General features: G+C 36.8%; 2 protein-coding genes across 5 annotated transcripts; both read right to left on the bottom strand.

The window, feature by feature from the left end:
• Positions 1 to 127: 127 nt before the first annotated feature.
• On the bottom strand, positions 128 to 16,221 carry tnnt1 (troponin T type 1 (skeletal, slow)). 4 transcript variants are annotated; one of them, XM_079856131.1, is made up of 15 exons: positions 15,895 to 16,221; positions 14,877 to 14,951; positions 13,592 to 13,628; positions 13,063 to 13,104; positions 9,725 to 9,751; positions 6,067 to 6,084; positions 5,101 to 5,122; positions 4,930 to 4,990; positions 4,538 to 4,654; positions 4,326 to 4,403; positions 4,087 to 4,200; positions 3,900 to 4,009; positions 1,376 to 1,466; positions 1,146 to 1,186; positions 128 to 384 (listed from the first exon to the last, which is right to left on the bottom strand). In XM_079856131.1, exons 8-15 carry the CDS (start codon positions 4,984 to 4,986, stop codon positions 339 to 341), a joined length of 654 nt encoding a protein of 217 aa, XP_079712257.1. In that variant the 5' UTR covers positions 4,987 to 4,990; positions 5,101 to 5,122; positions 6,067 to 6,084; positions 9,725 to 9,751; positions 13,063 to 13,104; positions 13,592 to 13,628; positions 14,877 to 14,951; positions 15,895 to 16,221; the 3' UTR covers positions 128 to 338. The 4 variants fall into 4 exon arrangements, with proteins under 4 accessions (XP_079712257.1, XP_079712256.1, XP_079712254.1 ...); XM_079856130.1 differs by lacking the exon at positions 15,895 to 16,221 and adding an exon at positions 15,554 to 15,816; XM_079856128.1 differs by lacking the exons at positions 6,067 to 6,084; positions 15,895 to 16,221 and adding exons at positions 6,162 to 6,179; positions 13,488 to 13,501 and having other exon boundaries at positions 13,596 to 13,628; positions 14,877 to 15,010.
• Positions 16,136 to 24,931, bottom strand: pih1d1 (PIH1 domain containing 1). The gene is made up of 11 exons (XM_079855969.1): positions 24,829 to 24,931; positions 24,530 to 24,612; positions 21,627 to 21,684; positions 21,353 to 21,541; positions 21,029 to 21,090; positions 18,765 to 18,846; positions 18,569 to 18,665; positions 16,860 to 16,892; positions 16,568 to 16,646; positions 16,339 to 16,482; positions 16,136 to 16,221 (listed from the first exon to the last, which is right to left on the bottom strand). The coding sequence occupies exons 1-11, from the start codon at positions 24,842 to 24,844 to the stop codon at positions 16,186 to 16,188; spliced, it is 879 nt and encodes a 292-aa protein (XP_079712095.1). The 5' UTR covers positions 24,845 to 24,931; the 3' UTR covers positions 16,136 to 16,185.
• Between the last annotated feature and the right edge of the window lie 537 nt (positions 24,932 to 25,468).

The raw sequence follows: 25,468 nt of genomic DNA, 5'->3' as shown, positions 1-25,468 counted from the left end.
CTGACAGTTTATTTTCATTTCCAGTATATTTTCATTCCTCTTCCCTTTCAGAGTGAAACGGTTTCAGTTGCATAACCAGTCTAGTTTGCTAAAAGACTCTCTGTGAATGAGTGAGGAATCAGATGCATTTTACATTGACATTTATTCATTTAGAAGACACATTTATCCAAAGTGCCTTACAAATTAGAATAAAACAAGCAGAAGTGATTAATCTAATCCAAGTACATCAGATCTGAGAGAGGTTTTGAACATATTCTGAAATGTTATTCTTTTGGAGATGCTGTGAAATTGTCAGAGGGAAAGCTTCCTTGTTGGCTTTTCAGAATTTTTCCAATGTCTTATTTCCAGCGACCTCCGACCTTTCCTTTACCATGAACTTTTTTGCTGTGATAAAGAAAGAGGTGAAACGTCAGCACAATTCAGAGACAATTTTTCTTAATGACAGACTATTATAGTCTTTTTCACAAAAGAAAAATGCTTAAGAAATAAGTAAAGCCTAATTTTCACTTAAAGGGATAGTCTTCAAAAAAAAAGTGTCATCATTTACTCATCTTTACTCACCTTTAAGACTTTTTTCTTCTGTGGAACATAAAATAAGATATTTAATAAGCAAGCCTCGGTTCCCATTGACTTCCATTGTATTGACAAAAAAAAATACAATGGCATTCAGTGGGAACCGAAACTGCTTGGCTATCAATATTTTTCAGTATATCTTCTTTTGTGCAGTAGAAGAAAGAAATGCATACATGTTTGGAATGACATGAGAGTGAGTAAATAATGACAGAATTTTCATCTTTGGATGCACTTTCCCTTTAAGGCAGGAATACACTATATGACTTTTGTTCAGATTTTTACCCAGATTTGCAGCCTGGAAAAGTTGATGCAGTCTGCAGATTTTGGGCAGTCTGAGTTTGACAGATTTCACAAAAAATTGCATTTTGATGGGCAAAGATATTTTTAGCTTCAGACAATGAATCCATTGAGGTGGATGATATCAAACATGTTTGATATTTTGAGCTGATTTTAGAACACATATTGTTTTCATTTGTCATGTGTCTCTTAGCAAAGTGACTCATTTTTCTGCATGACTTTATTATGTTTAGAACGACTGGAAACAATCAATTTATTAACTTAATGTGACTTACAACTTTTGAGCATGAGAAATCCTGTTCAGTAGAACAACAATCTGTTGAGAAGGAAGCACATTTCAGATAAATACAGTGTTTTATCTGCGCTTTCACTTTCTACACTCTCTATCTATTTCTCTATCTGACTTTCTCTAAACTAAGCACAGATTATTATTTGCAATACAAACACCGTCAGGTTTCATACAGTGAAATCTTTCACCAGTTTCTCAAACCTCAGTTCATCACACCTCATACTTTTGTCTCTTCATTTGATCCAAGAGGTCAAACTTCTCTGACTCCAGCTGGTGAATCCAGTTCCACATCTCCTGAGCTCGCTTCCTGTTTTTTGGGAGTAAGGAACAGATGATGATGCAGAACAACTATTCATGGAGAATGGAAAAAAACATTCCAGTCAAAAAACGTCTCAGGTTACGTATGTAACCATGGTTCCCTGAAGAGGGAACGAGACACTGCGTCGAGACGCTGCGTCAAGACACGGCTGGAATGCCTCTGCTTCCGATTGCTTCATGAAGCACATATGAAATCAGTCCAATGGCGTGACGGAACGTCATGTGACGTCATCTACTAGTAAACTATAAAGCATACCTGGAACAAACAGTCACTAGCGTCTGATAGGCTGAAGCAAGTCACTCACAGGCATGCAGGAAGTATGGCAGGGCGACGCAGCGTCTCGTTCCCTCTTCAGGGAACCAGGGTTACATACGTAACCTGAAATGTTGAGTGTTAACACTTGAGTGTTAGCTCCATCCTTCTTTGGAACAATGAAGTAACGGCTGTAAAACCCTGAGTCCCAGCTGGGAGGAGGAACCCTTTCTATAGCCTCCTTTCGCAGAAGAGTCTGCTTCTTGCTCCATAACCAGAGCCTGCTCGGGGTCCACCACCATAGGGAGGACCCCTAGAAATCTGGGCAGACGAGAACCGAACTGAATTCTGTAACCCTTTTCTATTGTGAGCAATAGTTTCCACGTTGCCAGAAAATCTGCTAAGGGGACCAGCCTCTCGAGACTAGCCTCGGCACACAAGATCCAAGCAAAAGAATCTTTAAAGAAGAAAGCCAACAGGAGCATAGCTAAAACTCTCGATAGTGCATATGTTACACGTCGGGAATTTATGAATGAACACTGTCAGCCCACTCCACTCCCAAACAAATGACACATAAATCGCATGTGTCCCACTCGTAATGAAGCGAGGGCAGGGAGGAACACACGATCCTAAAAGCTGTTTGCTCGCCATTATACTCCTGTCTAGATAATATATTATGCTTGTGTTATGCAGAGACAGTTTCACACAGAGCACTTGCTGAAGACACAGAAGCTAGTGACTGTTTGTTCCAGGTATGCGTTATAGTTTCCTGGTCGATGACGTCACATGACGTTCCGTCACACCATTGGACTGATTTCATACGTGCTTCATGACGCAATCACACAGAGGCGTTCCCACCGCATCACGATGCAGCTCGAGTTCCCTTGAAAAAAGGGAACAAGAACTTAAATGAAACACTATAGATCCTTTGCACATCTTGCACTACAGAAAACATATGGCAACACTTTATAATAACTTTCATCAATAAATCATTAACAAACATTATTCAGTGCTTCACAGATCATTAGTTAATATAGCTATATTCACATAGCTAAAAATATGAGATAATGTGCTTGTTAATGTTTAATGAACCTATTAAAACTTTAGATGTTGATTGATTAGCAGAACATTATTTAATATAAATTTAAATGCTTACAAATGTCATTAAATTTTAAATTGAAATGATCATGCACTTCTTGAAAATATACAAATGTCATTAAACTTCAGTTCATATATAATATAACTACTATTTACAAATGCACAAATGCAAAAAGGCGTTTGGTAGCTATGAGTGATCCGGATGTTCAACAGAATATTTAACAATATAAGAATGACTGGTCTTACTTCATATAGGTGTCTTTAACTATGTACTTACATCTAAATAATAATAATAATAATAATAATAATAATAATAGTTAGGTACAATGTACTTATTGTCTATTGTTGTCTACTGCAAAATACTTTTTGCTGCTATTGAGGTGTGAGACGGGTAAGGTTAGGGACAGGTTTGGAGGTTTAAGGGTGGGTTTAGGTCAACAGTGTACGGGGGTCAGCTTGATTAGTATTTTCTTGAAAAAATATATTGTTTTCTGTTGTTTATTTATGATTCAATGAATATCCTGATAAGTAAAGATGTGTAAATAGGGTGAATTCAGGTCATTTTAGACACTTTTTTCCCACTGAGATGACTGTCCATGAAGGTACTAAATGATTAGCAAACGTTTATAAACCTTTACAAACATTGAATAGTTTCAACCTTAGATTGGGTTCTGCGAAGACTGCGAAGACTTACAGACTGTGAGTTAATGGATAATGTTAACATGAATAGTGTGTGAAGTGCTTAAAATTGAGTTTTCTGTCTTTGCTTTTTCCCTGCCTGTCAGTTTCATTATTAGTTACTATGGTTACTGAGTTGATTCTTCATTCTGTTCATTTATTACCTTTGTTTGCCTCTTGTATTTAAGTTCCCGTGTTTCTGTTCTTAGTTGTCCGGTCTTTGTCTTTTTCGTTACTCTATGTGGATTATTAATTAAAGACCTTTGACTTTCATCATCTTCAATGTGTATGCAATACAACCAGTCCATGACATATATAATGTTTCTTAATGATTTCTTAATAAAAGTTTATATTATATTATATTATAACATGGATGCGTATGTGTGTGGTCACCTCAACCCATCCTCTCGCAGATTTTCGATGCCAAGTGGAGAGCGCCTCTCTGAAAGCGTCTTTCTCTTGATCTCTCGTCCAGTCAAACGCTTCCCCCTTTTCTGCTCTGCCTAAACACAAACACACATATGTACAAACATGTATTAATGGTACATTACTGTATTTAAGGTAAGGCTCAGTAACCTACCTTGGCTAAGAAGCCACCAAAGTTTGCCCCCATATTGGACAAAACCTTCTTCTTCTTGGCCTCGTCTTCTGCTCTCTTCTTAGCCTCCTCATCCTCTTTCCTCTGGCGCTCTTCCTGATGAGAGAGCGCAGACATTATATTTCACATCGATTTTGATATTCTGTATAAAATTCCACCTACAACTTTGAGAGCAATTGAGCATTTTATTTACTATGTTTTAAGTTTGACTTCTAATTTACCGCAATCCTCGTCTGTCTGTCTCTTTCTTTCTCTGCTCTAACACGCTGCTGCTCTGCTCGTTCTGCCCGTCGCCGCTCCTGAGGACAGGTGGAGTGAATGGCCAACATGGAGAAAATTAGTACAAAGCAAAGAGAAAGGTGAGTATAGAAGGTTTTTGTGGTAAATAAAAGTCATAAAAGAGAAAAAAATATGAAAAGATTGACTGAATTACAATTCTCTCCTTGAGACCGATCAGTTCTTCCTCCTCTTTCTTCCTCTGCTCAAAGTGGACATCAATTAAAGTCTGTAACTCCAGAAAGTCTTTCTCCATCCTTTTTCGGTGAATATCCTAAGATAGGAAATGATATAGATTAGAAATAGAAAGCCATAACTTCCATGTAGTCCAAACTGAATGTTATTTTTAAATCACATTTGGTAATTAATTGGATATGAATTTAATCCGACCTCAATAAAAGCAAGCACAGTTTGCTTAGTCTTCATTGGACGCACCATATAAACATTCACACAGTTCAGTATGTAAAAAGTGAACCCTTCATATTATACAAGTAATTCTCACTTTACAATTCATCCTAAACTGATGAACTGAACTGAACTGGTACTTACATCGAAATCTACCCGCTCACCCTCTGGAATCTTTGGAGGGGCAAGTTGTGGAACCATGGGCCTGTGTGGGAGATTTTTGGGAAAGCAAGAGATTTTTGGGATTAAGTGCCAAGACATCTGGAGAATACAGAGCGTGCCTGTGGTTTGACAAACGAGTGTTCAGAGACTTACTTGGGCCGTGGTCTTTCCTCCTCTGATAAAAGAGACAGCAAATAGGGAAAAAAGAAACAAGGCAGTTCTTGTAAAATATAATTATACAGCATTTCCTGTTCGCCCACATAACCATACAATATGCTGCCCTATACTGGTTGTGTGTTTTTCTGTCTTTTGACCATTTCACATTCTAAAATGATCTGGAATTTTTATTTTTTATTTTTTATAAAGCTGGTTCCTCAGAAGAAATATGAAAATAAAGGACACAACTGTAACTGTTCTTTCATGAACTCTGCAGTTCACATGTCAATTTTTATTAAACTCGGTGATTATGGTATTAAAGGTACAATATGTAAGAATTTTATATCAAAATATCCAAAAACCACGTGCATAGTGTTATATATTTCTTTCAATTGTGTACTTACATTATCCTAAATGTTTCCAAGAATTTGTAAATTCAGAGAAATTCACAATTTTGTGTGTGTGTGTGTGTGTTCAGACTGTTTTATTGTTTTATACAAAAAGAGAGAGAGAGTGTGTGTGTGTGTGTAGACTTTTTTATTGTTTTTATACAAAAAGAGAGTGAACTAACTGGAAAGACAAATGTTATAAGAAAAAAAATATAAACAAACCTGAAAAAAATAGTATAAAACGTCAACTAATATTCTAGACATATCAGTCCATGATATATTCAAAACTGCTTCTTGCCACATCAGATATGAAATATAGTAGCATGTTGCTATTAATGTTTAAAGTACATGACTATTAACATATGAAGAATTTATTATAATTTCAGTTTCACGTTTGTGACACAAATTGTAATAATTAATACTAGTCAACAACAGTTCTATGTCATGCAGGTCAGTGAAAAAGAAAAGCCACAAATGTTTCAACACGAGAGGATGTAACAACACGATTAACAACACTGAACTCAGGGATCAAGATAAGGAGTTAAAGGAAGTACTTTCGTCTAAAAGCCCTTACCTTCTTCCTGAGTCTCCTCTGATGAATACAGCATTGAAAGAATACAGAAACACATAAGAGAACAATGTGAAGTACTTTCGTCTAAAAGCCCTTACCTTCTTCCTGAGTCTCCTCTGATGAATACAACATTGAAAGAATACAGAAACACATAAGAGAACAATGTGAATATTTGATATATATACAGACCCTTTCCAAAAAATTTGAATATCATGGAAAAGTTTATTTATTTCCATAATTCCATTCAAAATGTTAAACTTCAAAACGCAGCCGTCTACCAGGACATTTTCAGAGCACTTCATGCTTCCTTCATTTTCCAGCAGGATTTGCACCGGCCCACACTGCCAAAAGAACCAAAACCTGGTTCAATGACCATGGTATCACTGTGTAATTACTGTGAGATTTCATGTAATATTCTAATTTTTTGAAATCCTGTTTTCGTGGGTTTTATGAGCTGGAAGCCCAAATTATGTACTTGAAATCGTTTAAGTTGTGGGCCCTGAATCTATAATCTATGGAAGTTTAACGTTTTGAATGGAATTATGGAAATAAATAAACTTTTCCATGATATTCTAATTTTTTGGAAAGGGTCTGTATATATATATAATATATATATATATACATATATATATATATTGTATATATATATTGTTGACTGTATATATATATATCAAATATAACACTTTTTTTACCATGTTGCACGTGCATGTTTGTGAATATAGTGTTTTTGTAAATGTTTGGTTCTACTATATAGCTTTAAGAGCTCACTGGAGGGGGTCATATATTATTGCCAAAGTGACACGATTTGTGCTACGTCTGAACAGTATTTAAAGGGATGGTTGATTATGATTTCAAACTTTTTTAACTTTAGTTAGTGTGTAATGTTGCTGTTTGAGCATAAACAACATCTGCAAAGTCAGACACTCAAAGTTCAAAGCAAAGGGAGATATTTGCTTTTAAAGGGGACATATCATGCTAAATCCACTTTTTTTAGCCCTTAAATGCATTTTGTTGTATATTTGGAGTGTTTAGAAGTACAGAAAAGTTGAAATTATTCTCTTCAGGTGCTTCGTTGATATCTTTATATTCTGTTTTGGCCTTATTTTTCAACCTGTTCCGATTTTTCTGTTATCTATGACGTTTTGTGAACTATTACGTCACAGTATTTGCAGCGGAACTGCCAAATAAGGACATTGACTTCCGGCCCAACACTTCGAGCAATCCGCCATTTTTATTTCTCGCTGCAATTTTGTAGTCCAAGCTAAAAGATGCAGAAGTTACGAGAGGGTAAGTTCAAATGTTCAGTTGTTGGATGTAGTAACCCACACGCTTCATTACACCGTCTAATGTAGATGAACAGCCGCGCTTGTGACAGGGCCATAGACTGTGGACAGGGCGCATGTTTAACTGAAAGAACGAGCAGAGAGAGAGACCCGGTCGCGCGCACGCACTCTCTCTCTTCGGAGCCAGGCGAAAGTGTAAACAAGAAACCGTCTCCAAACTAGACGCTGTCTTGCTCTCTCTCCCTCGCACATATTAATCAAAATAAATCGACACTGTGGTAAAAGGTCGGAAGACCAAAGTTTCATGTGTAAATACAGTAACACACCATTGCGATACATCCATATGAAGACGTTGTTCTGCAGGTTCGTCGTCTTCATTTTCATCTCGCTCCGGCTCCGACTCTGGCTCGAACATGTAAGGCTGGCTGGACAAGTCTTCCGTTGTTGACATTTTGTTAATAACGTGTGAATAAAAAGTTTCTGTGCCGCTAGATAATCGTATCTCTGCTATCAAACTACAAAAATGGCCGAACGGGGTGGAGTTGAACCGAGTGTCACCTCTGCATCCTGGGGCCGGTTTCACAAAGATAGACTTTGACTATGGCTTAGATATAGTAGGTAGTCAGACTTCAGATAGACATCTAAATCAGACCGTTGCACAAAGCACTTAAGACTCTGACTATCTTAAGTATGACTACACTGCAATGCATTCTGGGTAAAATAAGACACTTTTCAAAACAAAAAACATGGCGGATCGAGTAAGCACATTCAACCGCTCAGTGCAGTTTACCACAGCGGAAAATGTGTTTGTTGGAGGAGTATAAATGACACAGTATGTTTTTATGTTTCCACTGTTCGATCGCGCCCGTGCCTCTCTCTCTCTCTCTCTGACACACACACACATTCCAGCATTGCAATCTTGACATCGCAGCCTGTTATTATGCAGCGTTCACACCAAACGCGTCTATCGCGTCTAATTCGACGCTTGAACATTTAAAATCCATTCGCGCGTCCAAGTTGAATAGGACGCGCGTATAAAGCGAGCGTTTGAAGCGAAATAAACGGGCATTCAGAGCTATGACTCTACTACCCCCTGTTTAAGCAGTCACGGTGTATTGCATTTCACGCATCGCTCGTGACGCTCGCGTCGATCGTTGCTCGCGTTGACTATGTAACGGCCCTAACAGTTACAAGGACATTTTACTTGGGAATGTAGTAACAAGAAGAAATGTTTAAATTATGAGCCATTTTCCCTTTTCTTTTGGCAGTTTGTAATGTAACTGATTGTTACTGCTGGTTGCCAAGGTAACATAGAGTCTTAGACCTAAGTTAGCCTGGGGGTAAGGTGTCTAATTTTTTTGGTCTAAATTAAGTCAGTCTTTATTTTTGTGAAACAGTCTAACTTGCATTAGACTAGTCTATGAGCACATTTTAGACTTGTCTAACACTATAGACCGGTCTAAAATAGCTTTGTGAAACCGGCCCCTGGAGAGGGGGCGGGGTATGAAGTGTCTCAATTGTATTTAAAGAGACCGCACCAAAACGAGTTGCTCTCAGACGCACATCAGAAAAGGGGCCCGTGGAGCTATAATAATGAGGAATTCAGACCCAAGCATTGCAGTTCCGCTTTATATAGACTACAAATGTATGATTTATATGTAAAAAGGAACGATTTAAAAGCATGATATGTCTCCTTTAAAGAAATAGCTTTTTAAGCACTACAACAAACGGCTGGTAGGAACTACATGAGCTTCCTCCCGGGTTAGTGAAATCACTAACCATACATCTACATAAACCCCGCCACCAGGAACACGATTTATAAATTGTCATGACAAAATATGCTAATCAATGACTAGAAGATAACTACACATAAGCTACATAAATTCATCCACTAACCACTCATAAATGTTGTCTACATGTTGTCACTTATTCTTGAGTCTCTCCATCTTTGTCTGACTCTGGTTTGGACATAAAAGGCTAAAAGTTATTGAAATTTTCAGGACACAAGCTGTTGAGGCTCTGCCCTCTGTGCCGGGCTGCATTTAAAGGGACAGACACAAAAACGGTGCGTTTTTGCTCACATACACACTCTGGGGACATCAAAGACTTATTTGACATCTTGTGAAAAGGGCATTATACCACCCCTTTAAACCAGTGAGCTCTTAAAGCTATACAGTAGAACCAAAATTTACAAAAACACTATATTCACAAACATGCACGTGCAACATGGTAAAAAAAAAAAAAGTGTAAACTGACCGGTTAAATATTACATCACCCAAAACAAACAAACGCATGCCATCAACCTTCCATATAAGTTTTTTTTTTTTACATGCTATTCTGATTGTGCATGTCTTTTTTGATGAATATGAACAAAGTACCTTGATAATCTGTATACTCCTGGTCTTCTGTAATACAGATCCAGCAAAGAAACATGAAATCAAAATAAATCAAACAAATCAATCTCTTTAACAGATATAGAAAAAAAATGAGGTATTTAGTTCTACTCAATAATCGTGTTTTCTCTTTATGCAGAAATGTTAATGTTCTTTCAGAGATGCAAAAATCATGAGGCTGCTCATGATCATTATGTTCTGTCCTTTTGATTAACAAGATAAAGAATTATGGGTTTTGACTTGGGGAAAAAAATATTTTTTTTGATATTGGCTGATTAAATTATTTCTAGGTTAGACACATTTACCACTTTCAATAAGACACCAATATAATATTCTTCTATGTTTATATACTAATATTAAAAACAAATCAAAGATTAATTCATTTTATTAACATCGTTGTTTTTTATTGTAGAATGTTCTGTCAATCTCTGTCAAATACTGTCAATCATTTCTGTACATCGCATTTAAGTACTAGCCACTTATACCTCAGCATCCCACTTCTTTATTTCTATTCATTTCTGTTATGTATTAAAATTACAGTATTTAATTGCGTAAAGAGTCCATCACAGACATCAAGCCAGATATTTTTACTTTTATCTCACTTGAGGATTATATGAAAATGTTCATTTAAGAACTGTTGCTTAGCCTTTTTGGACCATAAATCTGAGGTAACATTGCAGGTAATGTTTTCAGTATAGAGGTGTATATACAGTGGTGGTCAAAATTGATGGCACCCCTGATAAATATGTTAAAAAATGGCTGTAAAAAATAAATCTGCATTGTTTATCCTTTTGATCTTTCATTAAAAAAATTCACAAAAATCTAACCTTTCATTGAAGTAAAAGAATTGAAAGTGGGGTTAAATCACATTATAAAATAAATGTTTTTCTCCAAAACACACTGGCCATAATTGTTGGCACCCTGTTATTAAATACTTTTTGCAACCTCCTTTTGCCAAGATAACAGCTCTGAGTTTTCTCCTATAATGCCTGATGAGTTTGGAGAATAACTGACAAGAGATCAGAGACCATTCCTCCATACAGAACCTCTCCAGATCCTTCAGATTCACGAGTTCATGTTGGTGCTTCTCCTCTTCAGTTCAGCCCACTCATTTTCTATAGTGTTCAGTTTAGGGGACTGGGACGGTCATGGCAGAAGCTTCATTTTGTGCTCAGTTACCCATTTTTGTGTTGATTTTGATGTTTGTTTTGGATCGTTGTCCTGAATGAAGATCCAACCACAGCCCATTATAAGATTTCTAGCAGAGGCCGTCAGGTTTTGATTTTTTATCTGTTGGTATTTGCTAGAATCCATAATACCATGTATTTGAACAAGATGTCCAGGACCTCCAGCAAATAAATAGGCCCACAACATATAAGATCCAGCAGTATATTTAACCGTAGGCATGGGGTACTTTTTATCCCTGTGTGCACCAAACACATCTGCTGGGTTTGCTGCCAAAAAGCCCTTTTTTTGTTTCATCTGACCATCAATCCGGTCCCTTTTGAAGATCCAGCCGTGTCTGACAACTGAATTTGCTGGAGTTTGTTTCTGGAGGAGCGAGGAGGATTTTTCTTGAAATCCTCCCAAACAACATGTGGTGATGTAGGGGTTGTTTGATAATTTTTTTTAGGCTTTCTGAGCCCCAAGACTCAACTAATCCCTGCAATTCTCCATCTATGATCCTTGAAGAGTCTTTGGCCACTCAAACTATCCTCCTCACCGTCCATTAATACAATATAGACACACGTCCACTTCCTGGCAGATTCGTAACATCTTTAGTTGATTATGACTTCTTAATTATTGCCCTGATGGTCAAAATGGGGATTTTCAATTCTTTAGATATTTTCTTACAGCCACTTTCTATTTTGTGAAGCTCAACAATCTTTTGCTGCACATCAGAACTGTATTCTTTGGTTTTCCTCATTGTGAATGATGATTCAGGGGATTTGGCCTTTGTGTTTCCTCATATTTAAACTCCTGTGAACAAGAAGTCATAGCTGGACAATTTCATGTTCCTAGTCACCCTGGTGTGCTTAAAAATGTAAATATTAATGGGAAAATACTTCAGAGATATTTTTCTCATAAAAAATTCTAGGGGTGCCAACAATTATGACCAGCGTGTTTTGGAGAAAAACATTTATTTCATAATGTGATTTACCCCCCAATTTCAATTCTTTTACTTAAATGAAAGGTTAGATTTTTGCGAATTATTTGAAGGAAAGATCAAAAGGAAAAACAATGCAGATTTATTTTTTACAGCCATTTTTTATCATATTTACCAGGGGTGCCATCAATTTTTACCATGACTGTATATATATTATTATTATTTTTTATTTTATTTTTTAAGGAATCCTACAGTTAAACACGATTAAAAATATTTTTAAATAATGCTGGCTGATGGCTTCAACAATAATACAAACCATTGATTAACAACCTCTTAGCTTACAATAGACTTGGTATTTTAGCGTTTAAAATCAGTTCTCCTATGAAAATAATGGATCGGATTTTTACTTCCGGAAACCAATTGTTGCAGTCTATTAGTTTGTCCATTTGTGATGGTCGAACTGAAGGTGTTGGATTTACAATCCCTCTTCTTGAATTAAATAAATCATAAAAATCATAATGAAATTCATAATGAAAATATAAGTTTTCTTAAAACCAGTGTATCTATTCTGGTATTTATGTAACAGGAAATGTCTGTATTTGGTATCTGAGAGGAGACTGAGGGTCTGACCCATGCATGTCAGGAATGCAGTAACAGTGTTTACACATTCAGCCCAGCTTCCAGAGAATAAAAATGTAATTGTTATCAATGAATTAATTTGCTCATACATCCACATTAATCAGATGCTGCTAGAATTATCTGTACTGTTAACCAAACAGAACCTGTAGAAATGATGTCAACTGATTATCCATATGACTATAAGTAGTGTTTCTATATCCCAAGTTAGTTTGAGGCTGGCTCCTCTTACTCATTTTCTATGGCCTCTGGAAGTGTGTCAAAGTGGCCTTTGACTGCTGGTCTTCATTGAGCATACTGGTCTCTTTATGTGGCTTAACTGGAATTCCCCTAAATAACCCATTTGTAGATTTACGGACCCATTGACAGTGTGACCAGCCAATCAGTGGGTGATTGAAGTGCAACCTCCTGAACCTCATAAAAAAAAAACTCATCTCACATTCACACTATTTCCGCTAGTGACGTCAGCATTGCTTGAGTAAAATCTAATTTCTCGGAATATTCATTTTTGTACATTCTTTAATTTTCTCATCAACATTGAGAGTTTGATTCTTTAAACCCTCACTGAGGTCAAATTTACCTTGTCCTGCATCCTCTGCAGCCTCCTCCTCCTCCTCTGCTCCTCAATGACAGGGTGATAAATGAAAGGAAAACATATGTGAATATCTAGTCTGTGCCAGAGAGAACACGTGAGGAAAGAATATAAGTGTGTATATAAATAAGTGTGTGCAAAGGATTATGTAAGTGCACACCATTTGTTAGGGATGTATGCTAGCATAAACATGAGATCACTGTAATAAAAATAACCCTTCCAGGAAGAGGCAGGGTAACAAGCCTAAGCACCCAATCAGACTTGTACGTAGCACTCTAAAACCAAGTGAAGCTCAGCTGGGTCTCTAGAGGTATCTATAATTGGCCTCTGGGTACACATTATACCAAGGCTTTACTGATAATTACTAAAGCTACATTTTAATATGGGCAATAAATAAATAAATAAATACTTACCCGCTACTTGTTCTCTAACAGGCCATTTAGGGAAGAGAAAGGAATAAGTAAACATTACAGTACCCTTTAAATGTAATGCTTTAATGGTCAAATAGAAACATTACTCACTCATATTCTTCCTCTACATCAGACATGATGACACTGGATAACAGAAGGAGAAAGAGAAAGTGAGACAGGAAGGAAGGAATGTCTGAAAGTACAAGCAGAACCACCTAACATTTCGCAATCACTTTAGAAAGAGGATGAGAGCGCAGGAGAGAGTGACAAAACAAAAGTAGCACCAGATCTAAATTGTTCCATTGTTCCCAAGTGCTGACACCCCGTTGAATGCTTCATATGAAGATCAATGGAGTGAGAACAGGTGGGAATGTGGAGACAAAGACAGGGTGAAATACAATATCCCCAATATGTACCAGCATTTGCTTGTTTTTCCTAATAGGAACTTCAGGATTTGATTGCAAGGAAATGCAGTCAATGTCTATCACACACTGTTTGACTGCAGTCTTTAACCTTCCACTGAGAGATTTCTCTCCCTGTGCCTCATCTTTCATATCAGTGCAATATCATATCTGCTATTTGAAACAATTTTATAGCTGCATTGTCATCGGCAGAGAGAATTTATGAGGCATGTAGCTGTCACCACTCAACTTGTACTTTACTGTCTCCAGACAAAGGCTTGTAAGCAGTGGCCACCTAAAAACCAGCCTTTCAACAGATTGCCCTTACTTTGTTAATGAGATTCTCAGCATCTAAAGGGCACGAGTCTGGCTAAATTCTGCACGAAAGGATCAAATTACAAACGAAAGATGCCCCTCGTTCTGGATCGACCCAAGTAGGAATAGAAACAAGAGTCATTTTAAGAACAGGATGGGGAAAGTGACAGATAAAGCATTGCAGCATTAACCACAAAATACTGATAGGATCATTTTAGCCAAGGATGCAGGGGGAGATTACATGAGTTAAGACAAATCTTTATTGTTCTTGGAGTGAATTTTATTAATAGTTCCATAAGTCCATTTGGTCCGGGACGCACTCAAACTCTACAAATATCAGTACAGACTACTACAGGCACTTGCGCCAGGAATAAGTATGCATGTTATGACCATTGTTGGCCAGCTACACACTGTTTTGCCCATAGTTATTTCATTAAACATTTTCCTAAAGTAGCACAATAGTCTGGTACAGGAAATAAAAACACATTATCAGATACAACTAACATTATTATAACTGCACACAAGAACTAAAAATAACAAACAGACCTTCATATTTCATAAAATGTAGCTAATTTACTGTCTGAATTATACTGATAAGTTCAGTTACTTTTCTCGAGATGGAAAGAACAGACTGAAAAAAATGCAGTTGTTTAAGAAGTAACAAAAATACTTTTACCTTTTAGTGATGGTAGGATGGTTTCGCCGTGGAAAAGGATAAAACACAGGCTCACAAAGGATGAAAGGAGAGTCCCTGTGAATTATGAGAGTTTTGTAATGCAGGACAATGGGTTGGTTTTATATGAGGACAGGGACAGATGGAGGGTGTTAGCAGCTACAGCGTAGGACCATGGATGGATTAGAAATGAACCCAGGGACAGAAAGATGACCACCACAAAGGATTAGGGGAAACAGGGGGAATGACCTCACACAACAAACACAGGGATATAAAAAGAGATAGAAAAAACAAAGGGACAGTTGGGGACAAAAATAGCACAGGGGATTTAGACCCAATTCTTCCCAGAATACATATTTTCTATTTGACACAAAGTAAAATAAGGTAATAGATAAGACAACTTTAAGGTGAAAGGATGGGTAGATGGGAAATTTGCTGTTATAAGAAGTGAGGTTCAAGTTTTTAAACTTTAACGATAAAACAAAGCATCTTTGCCTGCAAAATAGCTTGCAGTCTTGTAATATTTAGAATATTCATTTCTTCAGCATGAGAGACATTTATTCTTTTTTAAAAGTATTCATCCCTTAGCAAACATTTGGTTTGCAGTCCTTCCAGTGCCTTTTAGGTCACTCAGAGCTGTGTTTGCCCACTTCAAATTTGAGCAAATCCAGGATACCTACCGTCTTTTTTTTTCAGGCCAACTCTTTTTCTGTCTGTCTGTTCCTACACATGAAGAGAAACACCACTGAGGGTGGAGATGGTCTGTGGGTTTGCACCAAACATAGAGCCTTTGTACTCATCAGACCACATTTTTCTTTCATAGGTTTCAGGTTTTGCCATATTATGATTTTAACTCTTGACATGACGGTCTTTCTCAAAAGTAAAAAGTGTCTCTCTTTGCTGTTTAAAGCACACAGTTCTATAAAAATCACTGGTGGAAGGTCTAGGGCAGGGGTGTCAAACTCAGTTCCTGGAGGGCCACGGCCCTGCAGAGTTTAGCTTCAACCCTAATTAAACACACCTGATCAGCTAATCAAGTCCTTCAGGCTTATTTGAAAACTGCAGGTGTGTGTGTGTTGAAGCAGGGTTGGAACAAAACTGTGTAGGGCTGTGGCCCTCCAGGAACTGAATTTGACACCTGTGGTCTAGGGCAACAAAGAAGACGTATTCAGAAAAGTATTCTACACCTCTAAAGAAAATAACTTTTAAAGCTTTGTTAACAATTAAGTCTTGAGTAAATTGGAAACACACATAACACTCTGTGTGCAAAATAAAGTCAGTTTATTATGAAATAATAGTCTTGCAATAGATTTTATGAAGACACTACTGGCATGGTCACTGTGAGCGTCTGAAAGGAAGACAGGAAAAGACTGTGTGAGACATACTGAAAATCTGCACCAGCACAAATACAATGAACAGTAACTGTGTAGCGCTTAAAATAGCACACTATTCTGACAGAACTTACCTGCGTATTTGTGTTGTACTGGGCAACACTGTTTTCTTGGTCAATAAGCAGGGGAAAGAAAATATCCAAGTGGAAAAGAGCAGGTCGAGCAATCAGCACTAGTCTGTCTTCTCCCAAATCCAGAACAAGAGAGCGAGCAGATATCTAGCGATGAAGACAGTAAAGCCTAGAGTCTCTTACTTTTTGTTAATGATTGAATGAAATCCAGAACCAGGCAACCATTACTCACCACTCCAGGAAGCAAGATCTCGGCGATCAGATACTCCGCATTTTCAATTGAGGGCTCCACTAATAGACTGAATTCTGGACTGGAATACATGAAGTACAATAAAGGCATAAATTATTAAGTTTCAGGTGAAGCTCTGCCTCACAATAAAGATATATCACACTGAGCATAACAAATGGGGCATTAAAAAATGCACTGGTCTCTGGTTTCAAAACACATCTGAAAGGGTCAAACCATACTATTTACAAATCGATAAGATGCACAAATGCATTCAAACAACTCCAAATATACTTACCGTTTGGTTGATGAAGGCAAGGAGTGAGGTTCCCTGTCCACAAAGAACAAAGTGATTAGAGCAATTCTAGTGCTAGTTCTAGTTGTCAACAACTGATGGGATCAGATGGGACAGACAGGCAAAGTGTCTCTGATAACTTAGGACCAGGTACAGACAGAATCTGCAGACTTATTTAGCACTGATTTTGAAACAAAATTGGCAGCATTCTGTGGAATCAACTTGTATTATGTATTATAAGTATCATGGTATTTATCTGTTGGTGTTCAGAAAATTGAACAATATAAGAATGACTGGTCTTACTTTATATAAGGTGTTTTTGATAAATGAACAAGTATTTTCTTGAAAAATGTATTGTTTTCTCTTGTTTATGAATGATTCAATGAATATCCTGTTTAAGGATATAAAGTATAAGTGTTGAGGCAATAAAAAACATGTTTTGCACCTGAAGTACAATTATGTGTTGTTGTTGTTTTTAGCAAGAATTTAGAACTTGAAGAACTTAGAAATGTGTGACCTTTACAGACTGTGGTTATTAGTTAATGATTATGTTAACATAAATTGTGTGTGAAGTGCTTAAAATTATAATGAAACAATTTTTTTCACAACATTTGTAAATGTAAAAAAATGCTATAGGTAATAAAATGATTTGAAGTTTAATGACATTTGTTTGCATTCTATTTACATTACATAATGATTAACATATCATTTAAACATTAACAAGTATATTATCTCTAGCTAAAGATCCATTAAGCATTATATAATGTTTAAATGATTTATTAATTAAGCTTTTAATCATTGTAAACCATTTGTCAAAACCATTTGATTTAATTTTTAAAAAGTGCTTGATCATATGAATTGAAAGTTTAATAACATTTGTAAGCATTTCAATTTACATTAACTAATTATCTGCTAATCATTATGTAACATTTAATAAGTTCATTAGTAAACATTAAGAAGCACATTATCTCATATTTCTAGCAATGTAAATGTATATTAACTAATTAACTGTTAAGCAATATGTGATGTTTGTTAATTACCTATTAATGACAGTTATACAGTTATTGTAAAGTGTTACCTTGTGTGGTTTGAAGGGATGTTTGTTTTCATGATTAGGAGATAAGAGAATGTCTCTATTTCAATGTTTTTAACATCACAGGACAATGTTGTGAAGCAGTAATTTTACATTGCTTTTGCTGTGGTATAATAATGCTTGTTGGATTTTAACTGGTCAGATGAAGTCTGAGCATTGAGCACTGAAACATCCAGACAAAGTCTAAGCATTGAGAAACATTCACAACTAAGATTATTCAATAAACTCTGCTCTTTTTATTATTATCACTTTATCTCCTGCTTCTGCTCTTCCCTGGCATTCACAGTCAAGCTCTTAGACTGATAGAAGACTCATATCTTCAGGCAGGGATTTATATCTAATATATTTGATATTTCTGACGTGGAGATCCATCCGATCTAACATTTTGTCACGATCTAACAGTGGGAATGAATTCTTAATTCTTGGTCACAATATACAGATTTTTTTCCCACATGTCATGTGCGGAGCTCAGTAGATTCCAATAAATGTATTTGAAGAATTTAAAGAGTATGCCTAGTAGTGAATATTAATTGTATTATTAGAATTGCTCTTCCAGTCTATCTCACAATTGGCTTCATTCAGAACCACTCTAAATCCACCAAAGAGATAAATAACTCACTTTGAGTTAACTTCCTGGATAATTGGCTTGCTCTTGGTACGAATGTTTTGTTCTGCTACAGAGCCCATGAACTTCCTGTTCTTCAAAATCTTAATATCTAAAAAAAACAAAGATAGGATCAATGGACATGGCATGAAAAAGGCATATTCTGAAGTAGAAACATGCAGAGAACTGAATATCAGATGTTCTTTATGACCTCTGCTTAACTCAAGGTTGTATTTGTTTTCCAGTCCCTCCAAAGAAACTGCAATAAGAAACTGCTGGAATAGGGTATCTTTCTGTTGGGTACAAGCATACACAGAGATGACAATTGTGAAGAGGGAGACCTGATCTGCCAGGATAGTGCTGGCTCTGAGTCTGACACACACACACACACACACACACACACACTTTAATTTTCCTCTCCTCCGTTAACGCTATGGCCCGGGTGTGCACGAGACCCATAGCACTTATTCATTCAATGTCAAAGCACTCATCGCCCCACTACAATAAACTCACATCGCATACACATGCATACATACAGTTGTAATTGAAATTATTCAACCACCTTTGCAAATCAGGTTTATTGGCAAAATCTACAGACTTTAAGTCTCAAAATTATTCAACCCCCTGAATAGAATCAGCACAAATCTGCAAAACAGGTGTTGTCTCAAGCACACCTGATGCAACTAATCAAGGGCTTCATTAGTTGCACCAGGTGTGCTTGAGCTAGAACACATGAAATATATGAACTGACAAGGTTTGTTGAGTGTCTCGTTTGACTGCTTGTTAGAAGTCAAGAGAATGGTCCAAAAGGTTAGGAGAAGATTTCATCACCCTTCCCAAACAAGGAACAGGACACAAAAATATAGCAAAGGCATTGGACCTTACAACAGGACAATGACCCCAAGCATACCTCAAATTCCACCAAGGCTTGGTTGCAGAAGAAGTCCTGGAAGATTCTACAGTGGCCATCACAGTCATCTGACTTGAACCCCATAGAAAATCTCTAGTAGGATTTGAAGGCGGCGGCTGCAGTACGCAAGCCCAAGAATATTACTGAACTGGAGGCCATTACTTGTGAGGAATGGACTAAGATTCCTCAGAAACGCTGCCAGAAGCTGGTGTCTGGTTATACATCTCGTTTGCAGCAGGGCGTTCTACTGAGAACTAAAGATGCTTGCCATGAAGAGGTTGAATAATTTTGAGACTGCAGAAGTCACTGAAAGTTGCATTTTGTGTTGAATTTGGGGAAACCACTTGAAATATTTGTTGTATTGAGCAATTTCAATTACTTTTGTTTGATTTGTTCATTGCAAACAGCTGAAAGTCTGTCAATTTTGCCAATAAACCTGATTTGCAATGGGGGGTTGAATAATTTTGATTACAACTGTAAACATTCAAGTAGGTAGGTTAACTTTATTGTCCCCAAGGGGAAATTCTGCTTGGGCACAGTGCAGAGTTGCTTCAACAAAACATCACAACAGACATCACAAATCACAAAACACATCGACAAAAACCTGAGAAGCATCGATATATTGTACTTCACAAAAAAAAAAAAAAAAACAGAAGAAAAAAGGGCATTGTTGACAACACAGTTCCATGGATTAAAGTGCAAGTGCTAAAGTGCTAGTGTGGTTGTTGCACATTGCTCCATTGCACTGAAGTTTGTGTAAAGTGCATAAGCTAAGGTGCTAGTATGTTTATTGCACGTTGCCCTATTGCACCGGGATCATAAGTAAAGTGCTGAAGTGCTCACATATTTATTGTGCACAGCTCTATTTCACATCGTTCAGCAGCTTAATGGAGGCTGGCACAAATGATAATTTTAGGCCATTAGTTTTACATTTTGGTACACAGAGTCTTCTTCCTGATGGCAGGGTTTCGTATTCAGGGAAAAGGGGATATTGAGGGTCTGATTTAATTTTCATAGCTTGTTTGAAAATTAAATCAGACCCTCAACATCCCCTATAAATAAGTATAGTTACCAGTTGGTTGATATATGTTGTGTGAGTCCAGGTGTGGAGGAGATCTTTTGCACCATAGTGCATTTGTGGGTTGGGCCATCATATTTATTTTTCCATCTTGGAACATAAAGGCCCATTCACACCAAGAACAATAACTATAAAGATAACTATAACGATAACTATATTAGCATCCACACCAGCGGACAATATCATTCTGTTTATTCTAAGCGAGTGCTTGTCTGTCACTTTAAATGCTTGAGCTCTTTACAGCAGGATGGATTCTGATTGGCTGTCTATGTTTTTAGCTGTGGTGTGAACTCTGCTATTCTTTAATATTGAAAACGATTTTTAGAACTATAGCTTTATCATTATCTTTATAGTTATCGTCTTTGGTGTGAATGGGCCTTAGCACGTCCAGTGAGTGGGCTGGTAAAACCCACTTCCCTACACAATAAATGCAGTTGCATATTCCTGAGGTACTTTCAATGTGTACATTCACATACAAGACACATACCTGACATTTCTGGAAGAACTCATCATTGATCACGACATCATATACAGTACAGCCTTGTGAGCCTGGCAAACATAAAAATATTCTGAATTCAAATCAAATGCTTTATCATAAAAGGAAGGAAGGGAAGGGTTATCACAAATAAGGGTGGTTGTTTTGTCATTCATAGTTAATGATGCTTTATTTTCTTCCTTTTTAGTGATTTATGTCAATCAGATCAGACAACAAATGCCCTTGCATTGAAACAATAGATTTTTCGATTGGATAAGGGAAACCAATAATTAAAGGAGAATGGAGTAAATTTGAAAATGTGAATGTGTCTCTTACTGTTGTCCACTTCCGTGTGTGGCTCGCCGAGACTCATGGGCACTCTGTAACTTGTCGGGTCCTCTGACTCCAGTAGTTTCGCGAGTGCTTCCTGGGACAGAGGAGGAGGGGGCGGCACCGCCTGTGACTGACAGATATTCAGAAAGACCTTCTGTTTTTCTGACACTGAGGAGGTCTTCACACACATGCCTGGCATAGAGAGAAAATTCTGATGAATTTGGCTGAGTTAATGATATAATAGTCCTGAGAAGATGTTTTGAAATATCAGACTAACCTGGCTGTGGACGGATGACTTTGGAAGGGGGACTGTCGTTTTGCATTTTTCCCATGCTCTGTGATGTTGGAAAATAACATATTTTTGTCTTAGATTAGTTCCCCAATTTAGTTACCTTTCTCTAAAGGGACTTACATTGCATTCAAGCTGTATATTTTATCATATATATATATATATATATATATATATATATATATATATATATATATATATATATATACACTGTATATTCCTGGGAACCAACCCCATTATCTGATTTTGTTAGCACCAGTGCATGAGCATTTATGATGCATTTAGAAGAGTGTAATGATAAAAAAATAAAATAAATACTCAATAATACCTGAAGGTAAAGCAATGGAATTTAAAAACATTTAAAAAAAAAAGAAGAAAAAAAAGGTGTGCCTATAGTACAAACAAAAAATCCACACATTTATTGTCTGGATGATAATGCAAAAGTAAAATATTCAAATAGATTCTGATAAAAAAATGGTTAGTCAGACAAATGGAAGTTATACACCTTTCTTTTTGACTTAAAGGGATAGTTCACCCAAAAATTAAACATTTATTTTTTTACACTCTGGAACTCACACAGATGCTGTATTGTATGATAAAGATGAAGAGTAAATAAATATATAGTGTATAAGTCATATGGACTAGAGTTATGGTTCTTTTTGTCGAAAGGAGTTATTGAACATTTTCACAGACTGTGTGATGGCACGTTTCCACTGTTATTAACATCGCAAATCTGGTAATGTTTTTCCTATTTTCATTTTTTAAAGTTTATACACATTTATAACGCTAAATACTGTGTTATATTACCTTTTCAGTAAATCACAAAAAGCACATTAATACTGCTGCAAGGGTGTTTCTACTTATTATGTCCAAGGACGTATTTCAGTTTTGTTTCTGTTATTTATATAAGGAGTGTTAATGGAGTGTGTATTTCTCTCTCTTTCTCTTTTCCTGTGTTTGCTTGCATGACAAGTTAATGGCTACCACCAGTGTATATTCATCAATCTGAGTGCTGTCCATTCACTGATTGGTGCGTGTCCTAAGGACTCCAATATAAAGCTGCAGAGAGAGCGCTGAGAAAACAGAGAGACAAATGTGCCGTTTGAGGTCATTCCATCCTCCAGTCCCAGAAGAGTTGGCGCTTGTCGCACTCTTTGCTGTTGGGCTATAATGTGTCTGACTGTGTGTCAAAACCATGGTCAAAACGTTCAGTTGAGTTGATGACATTAAAGGAGAACTCAGGTCAATTTTAACATTGAGCTCATTTTTTTGTACATTTGGAGTGCTGTCAATACAGAGAACAACGACAAAAATCGGTGTTGCCTACACCGAGTTATTCTATTTTTAAAATTTGCACCCTGTTGACTTCAATGGGGCAAGTACTAAACCTGCTTTTAGCCTCTTAACATCCTTGATGTGTCATTACAAGTGCACAGAAAATGTGAGTGATTCCTTCTGAGTGAACACGAGTGAGTCTGACTGCAGTAGATGTGAAAGATGTGTATAAAAATGATGTTATTTAAGCCAGCGCAAATACCTTTGTTTACATCCTGTTTTTCGGTTGAAGTCCAAAGTAGTCGATTGCCGAGTTCACGCGCGTGATCATAGGTATTAAACCTATGCGTGTGAACTCTGCAATCGACTACTTTGGACTTCAACCGAAAAACAGGATGTAAACAAAGGTATTTGCTCTGGCTTAAATAACATCATTTTTATACATTTCTTTCACATCTACTGCAGTCAGACTCACTCGTGTTCACTCAGAAGGAATCACTCACATTTTCTGTGCACTTGTAATGACACATCAAGGATGTTAAGAGGCTAAAAGCAGGTTTAGTACTTGCCCCATTGAAGTCAACAGGGTGCAAATTTTAAAAATAGAATAACTCGGTGTAGGCAACACCGATTTTTGTTGTTGTTCTCTGTATTGACAGCACTCCAAATGTACAAAAAAATGAGCTCAATGTTAAAATTGACTGGAGTTCTCCTTTAATGATAAGTTAGTTGTGGGTTATGTAGGGTGGAGGATACCTATAACTTTTCTTCTGTTTAATGGATGGTTAGGGAGTGAGGGAAGGTATATGTTGTTTTGCTTTCTTTCTTTTATGTATAGGTTAGTTAATGTTAATTTCCCTTTTAGTTAAAGGTATTTTAGTCTTTTGTTTGTATTTTTTGTTTATTCGTAATGTTTTATTTAATATACCTGGTTACTTTTGAACCTCTGCTTAATTTTAAAATAAAAGGCTGACACGCCATTTAAAAAAAAACAAAAAAAACTAACGTTTGGTTGTTTGTGACTCTGGGGCTGGAGAGTTGAAGATCCTCAAGTTCTCTCCACACATTTATTGTTCGTCGTCGTTCCCTATTTATTCCTAGACTGAAGGGGAAGAAGTAACACTAATGGGAAAGACATGGAAACTCAGTCACAGATTTTTTTTCTTTTGCTTTTGGAGCAAATGGAAATACAAAAGTTAAATTTGCTGCTGTCCCCCATCACCTCTACAGAAGTTTACCCAACTATGACGACTTCTGCGTCTGAGAAACCCGGAAATGAGAAAAGGCTGCTTTTAGGCATAAATTTGGGGACTAACCCAGTCAGACAGAATGGTGACTTCTGTCAGTCATAATCTCCTTTTGTGTTTTGCAGAAAAAAAGTCAGTAATACATGTAAATGATTACAGCATTTTAATTTTCGGTTGAACTATGTGCATTTTTGTTGTATAACTTACTAATGAAACGCATTGGTAATCGTGCTCGTTTACTGTGACTTTCCATATTCCACTAAGTTTAATAATGTTTATAGTTGGGAGTCGGGACCTGCTTCGAAACACCGCAGAGTAACGTTACTTATGTATTTGTTGAGCTTAGTTGTGTCAAAGCGGTTAACTTACCTGAAGCAAAAGTTGTTGATACAGCTCTTCTTGCTGTTTCTGCTCTAATTCAACATCCAGGAGAGACGCGTCCGTTTCCATGACTACACACATGGACGTACAGGACAAATTAGCAGTACATAAAACAAATGTTAAGAATGTAATCTGAACAGTTATCAAACCAAGGTGTTACGGAGAGTGAGATATTACAGCATTGCTAAACTGCTAACTTATGAAGAAAAACTAAAAAGCTCGCGTTATCCACGCGCTTACGGTTGGAGAACACGCAGATATAAAAACATACAGCGTGATATACTCACTGAACGACTCAGACATGCAATAAGAAGGAACGTTATATTAATATCATATACTGTCTATGATTAATATCAGTGAGTTTAGCACATAGAGGTTAGCATGACGATACATGGTGTGTCAAAATAAAAGTACCCACGGCTTTAATCCTTAAAGGGATAGTTCACCCAAAAAATTAAGATTCTGTCATCATTTAGCCTAAGTTACTCACCCTCATGTTGTTCCAAATCTGTATGGGTTTCTTTGTTCTGTTGAACACAATATTTTATTTCATATTTATAACAACATATTTTAAAAAAGAAAGTTGGTAACCAGACAGTTGACGGCACCCGTGGACTTCCATAGTAGGAAAAAAAAAATATGGAAGTCAATGGCCATCAACTGTCTGGTTACCAACTTTCTAGTCTAGATGTAAATAGGGGTCCACTCGCACCCCCCGGCTTTTTTTATGCCACCTGATTTTTTTTAAATCCTTAAAGTGTATATTTTCAGAATCTGCCAGGTACCAAGCTGAAATAATGTCCCAAAGGCTTCATTTTTAACCCTTTGCTACACCCGACCGGAACCCGAAAAATCTAAAAAATAATATAGAAAGTGGCATAACATTTGAAGTAAACAACATACAGAGACAAATGAACATATTTTACC

The sequence above is a fragment of the Squalius cephalus genome, assembly GCF_949319135.1.
Source record: "Squalius cephalus genome assembly, chromosome: 1".
NCBI classification, from domain to species: domain Eukaryota; kingdom Metazoa; phylum Chordata; class Actinopteri; order Cypriniformes; family Leuciscidae; genus Squalius; species Squalius cephalus.
The sequence above is the reverse complement of the archived record's forward strand: the minus strand, read 5'-3'. Positions and strand labels throughout refer to the sequence as shown.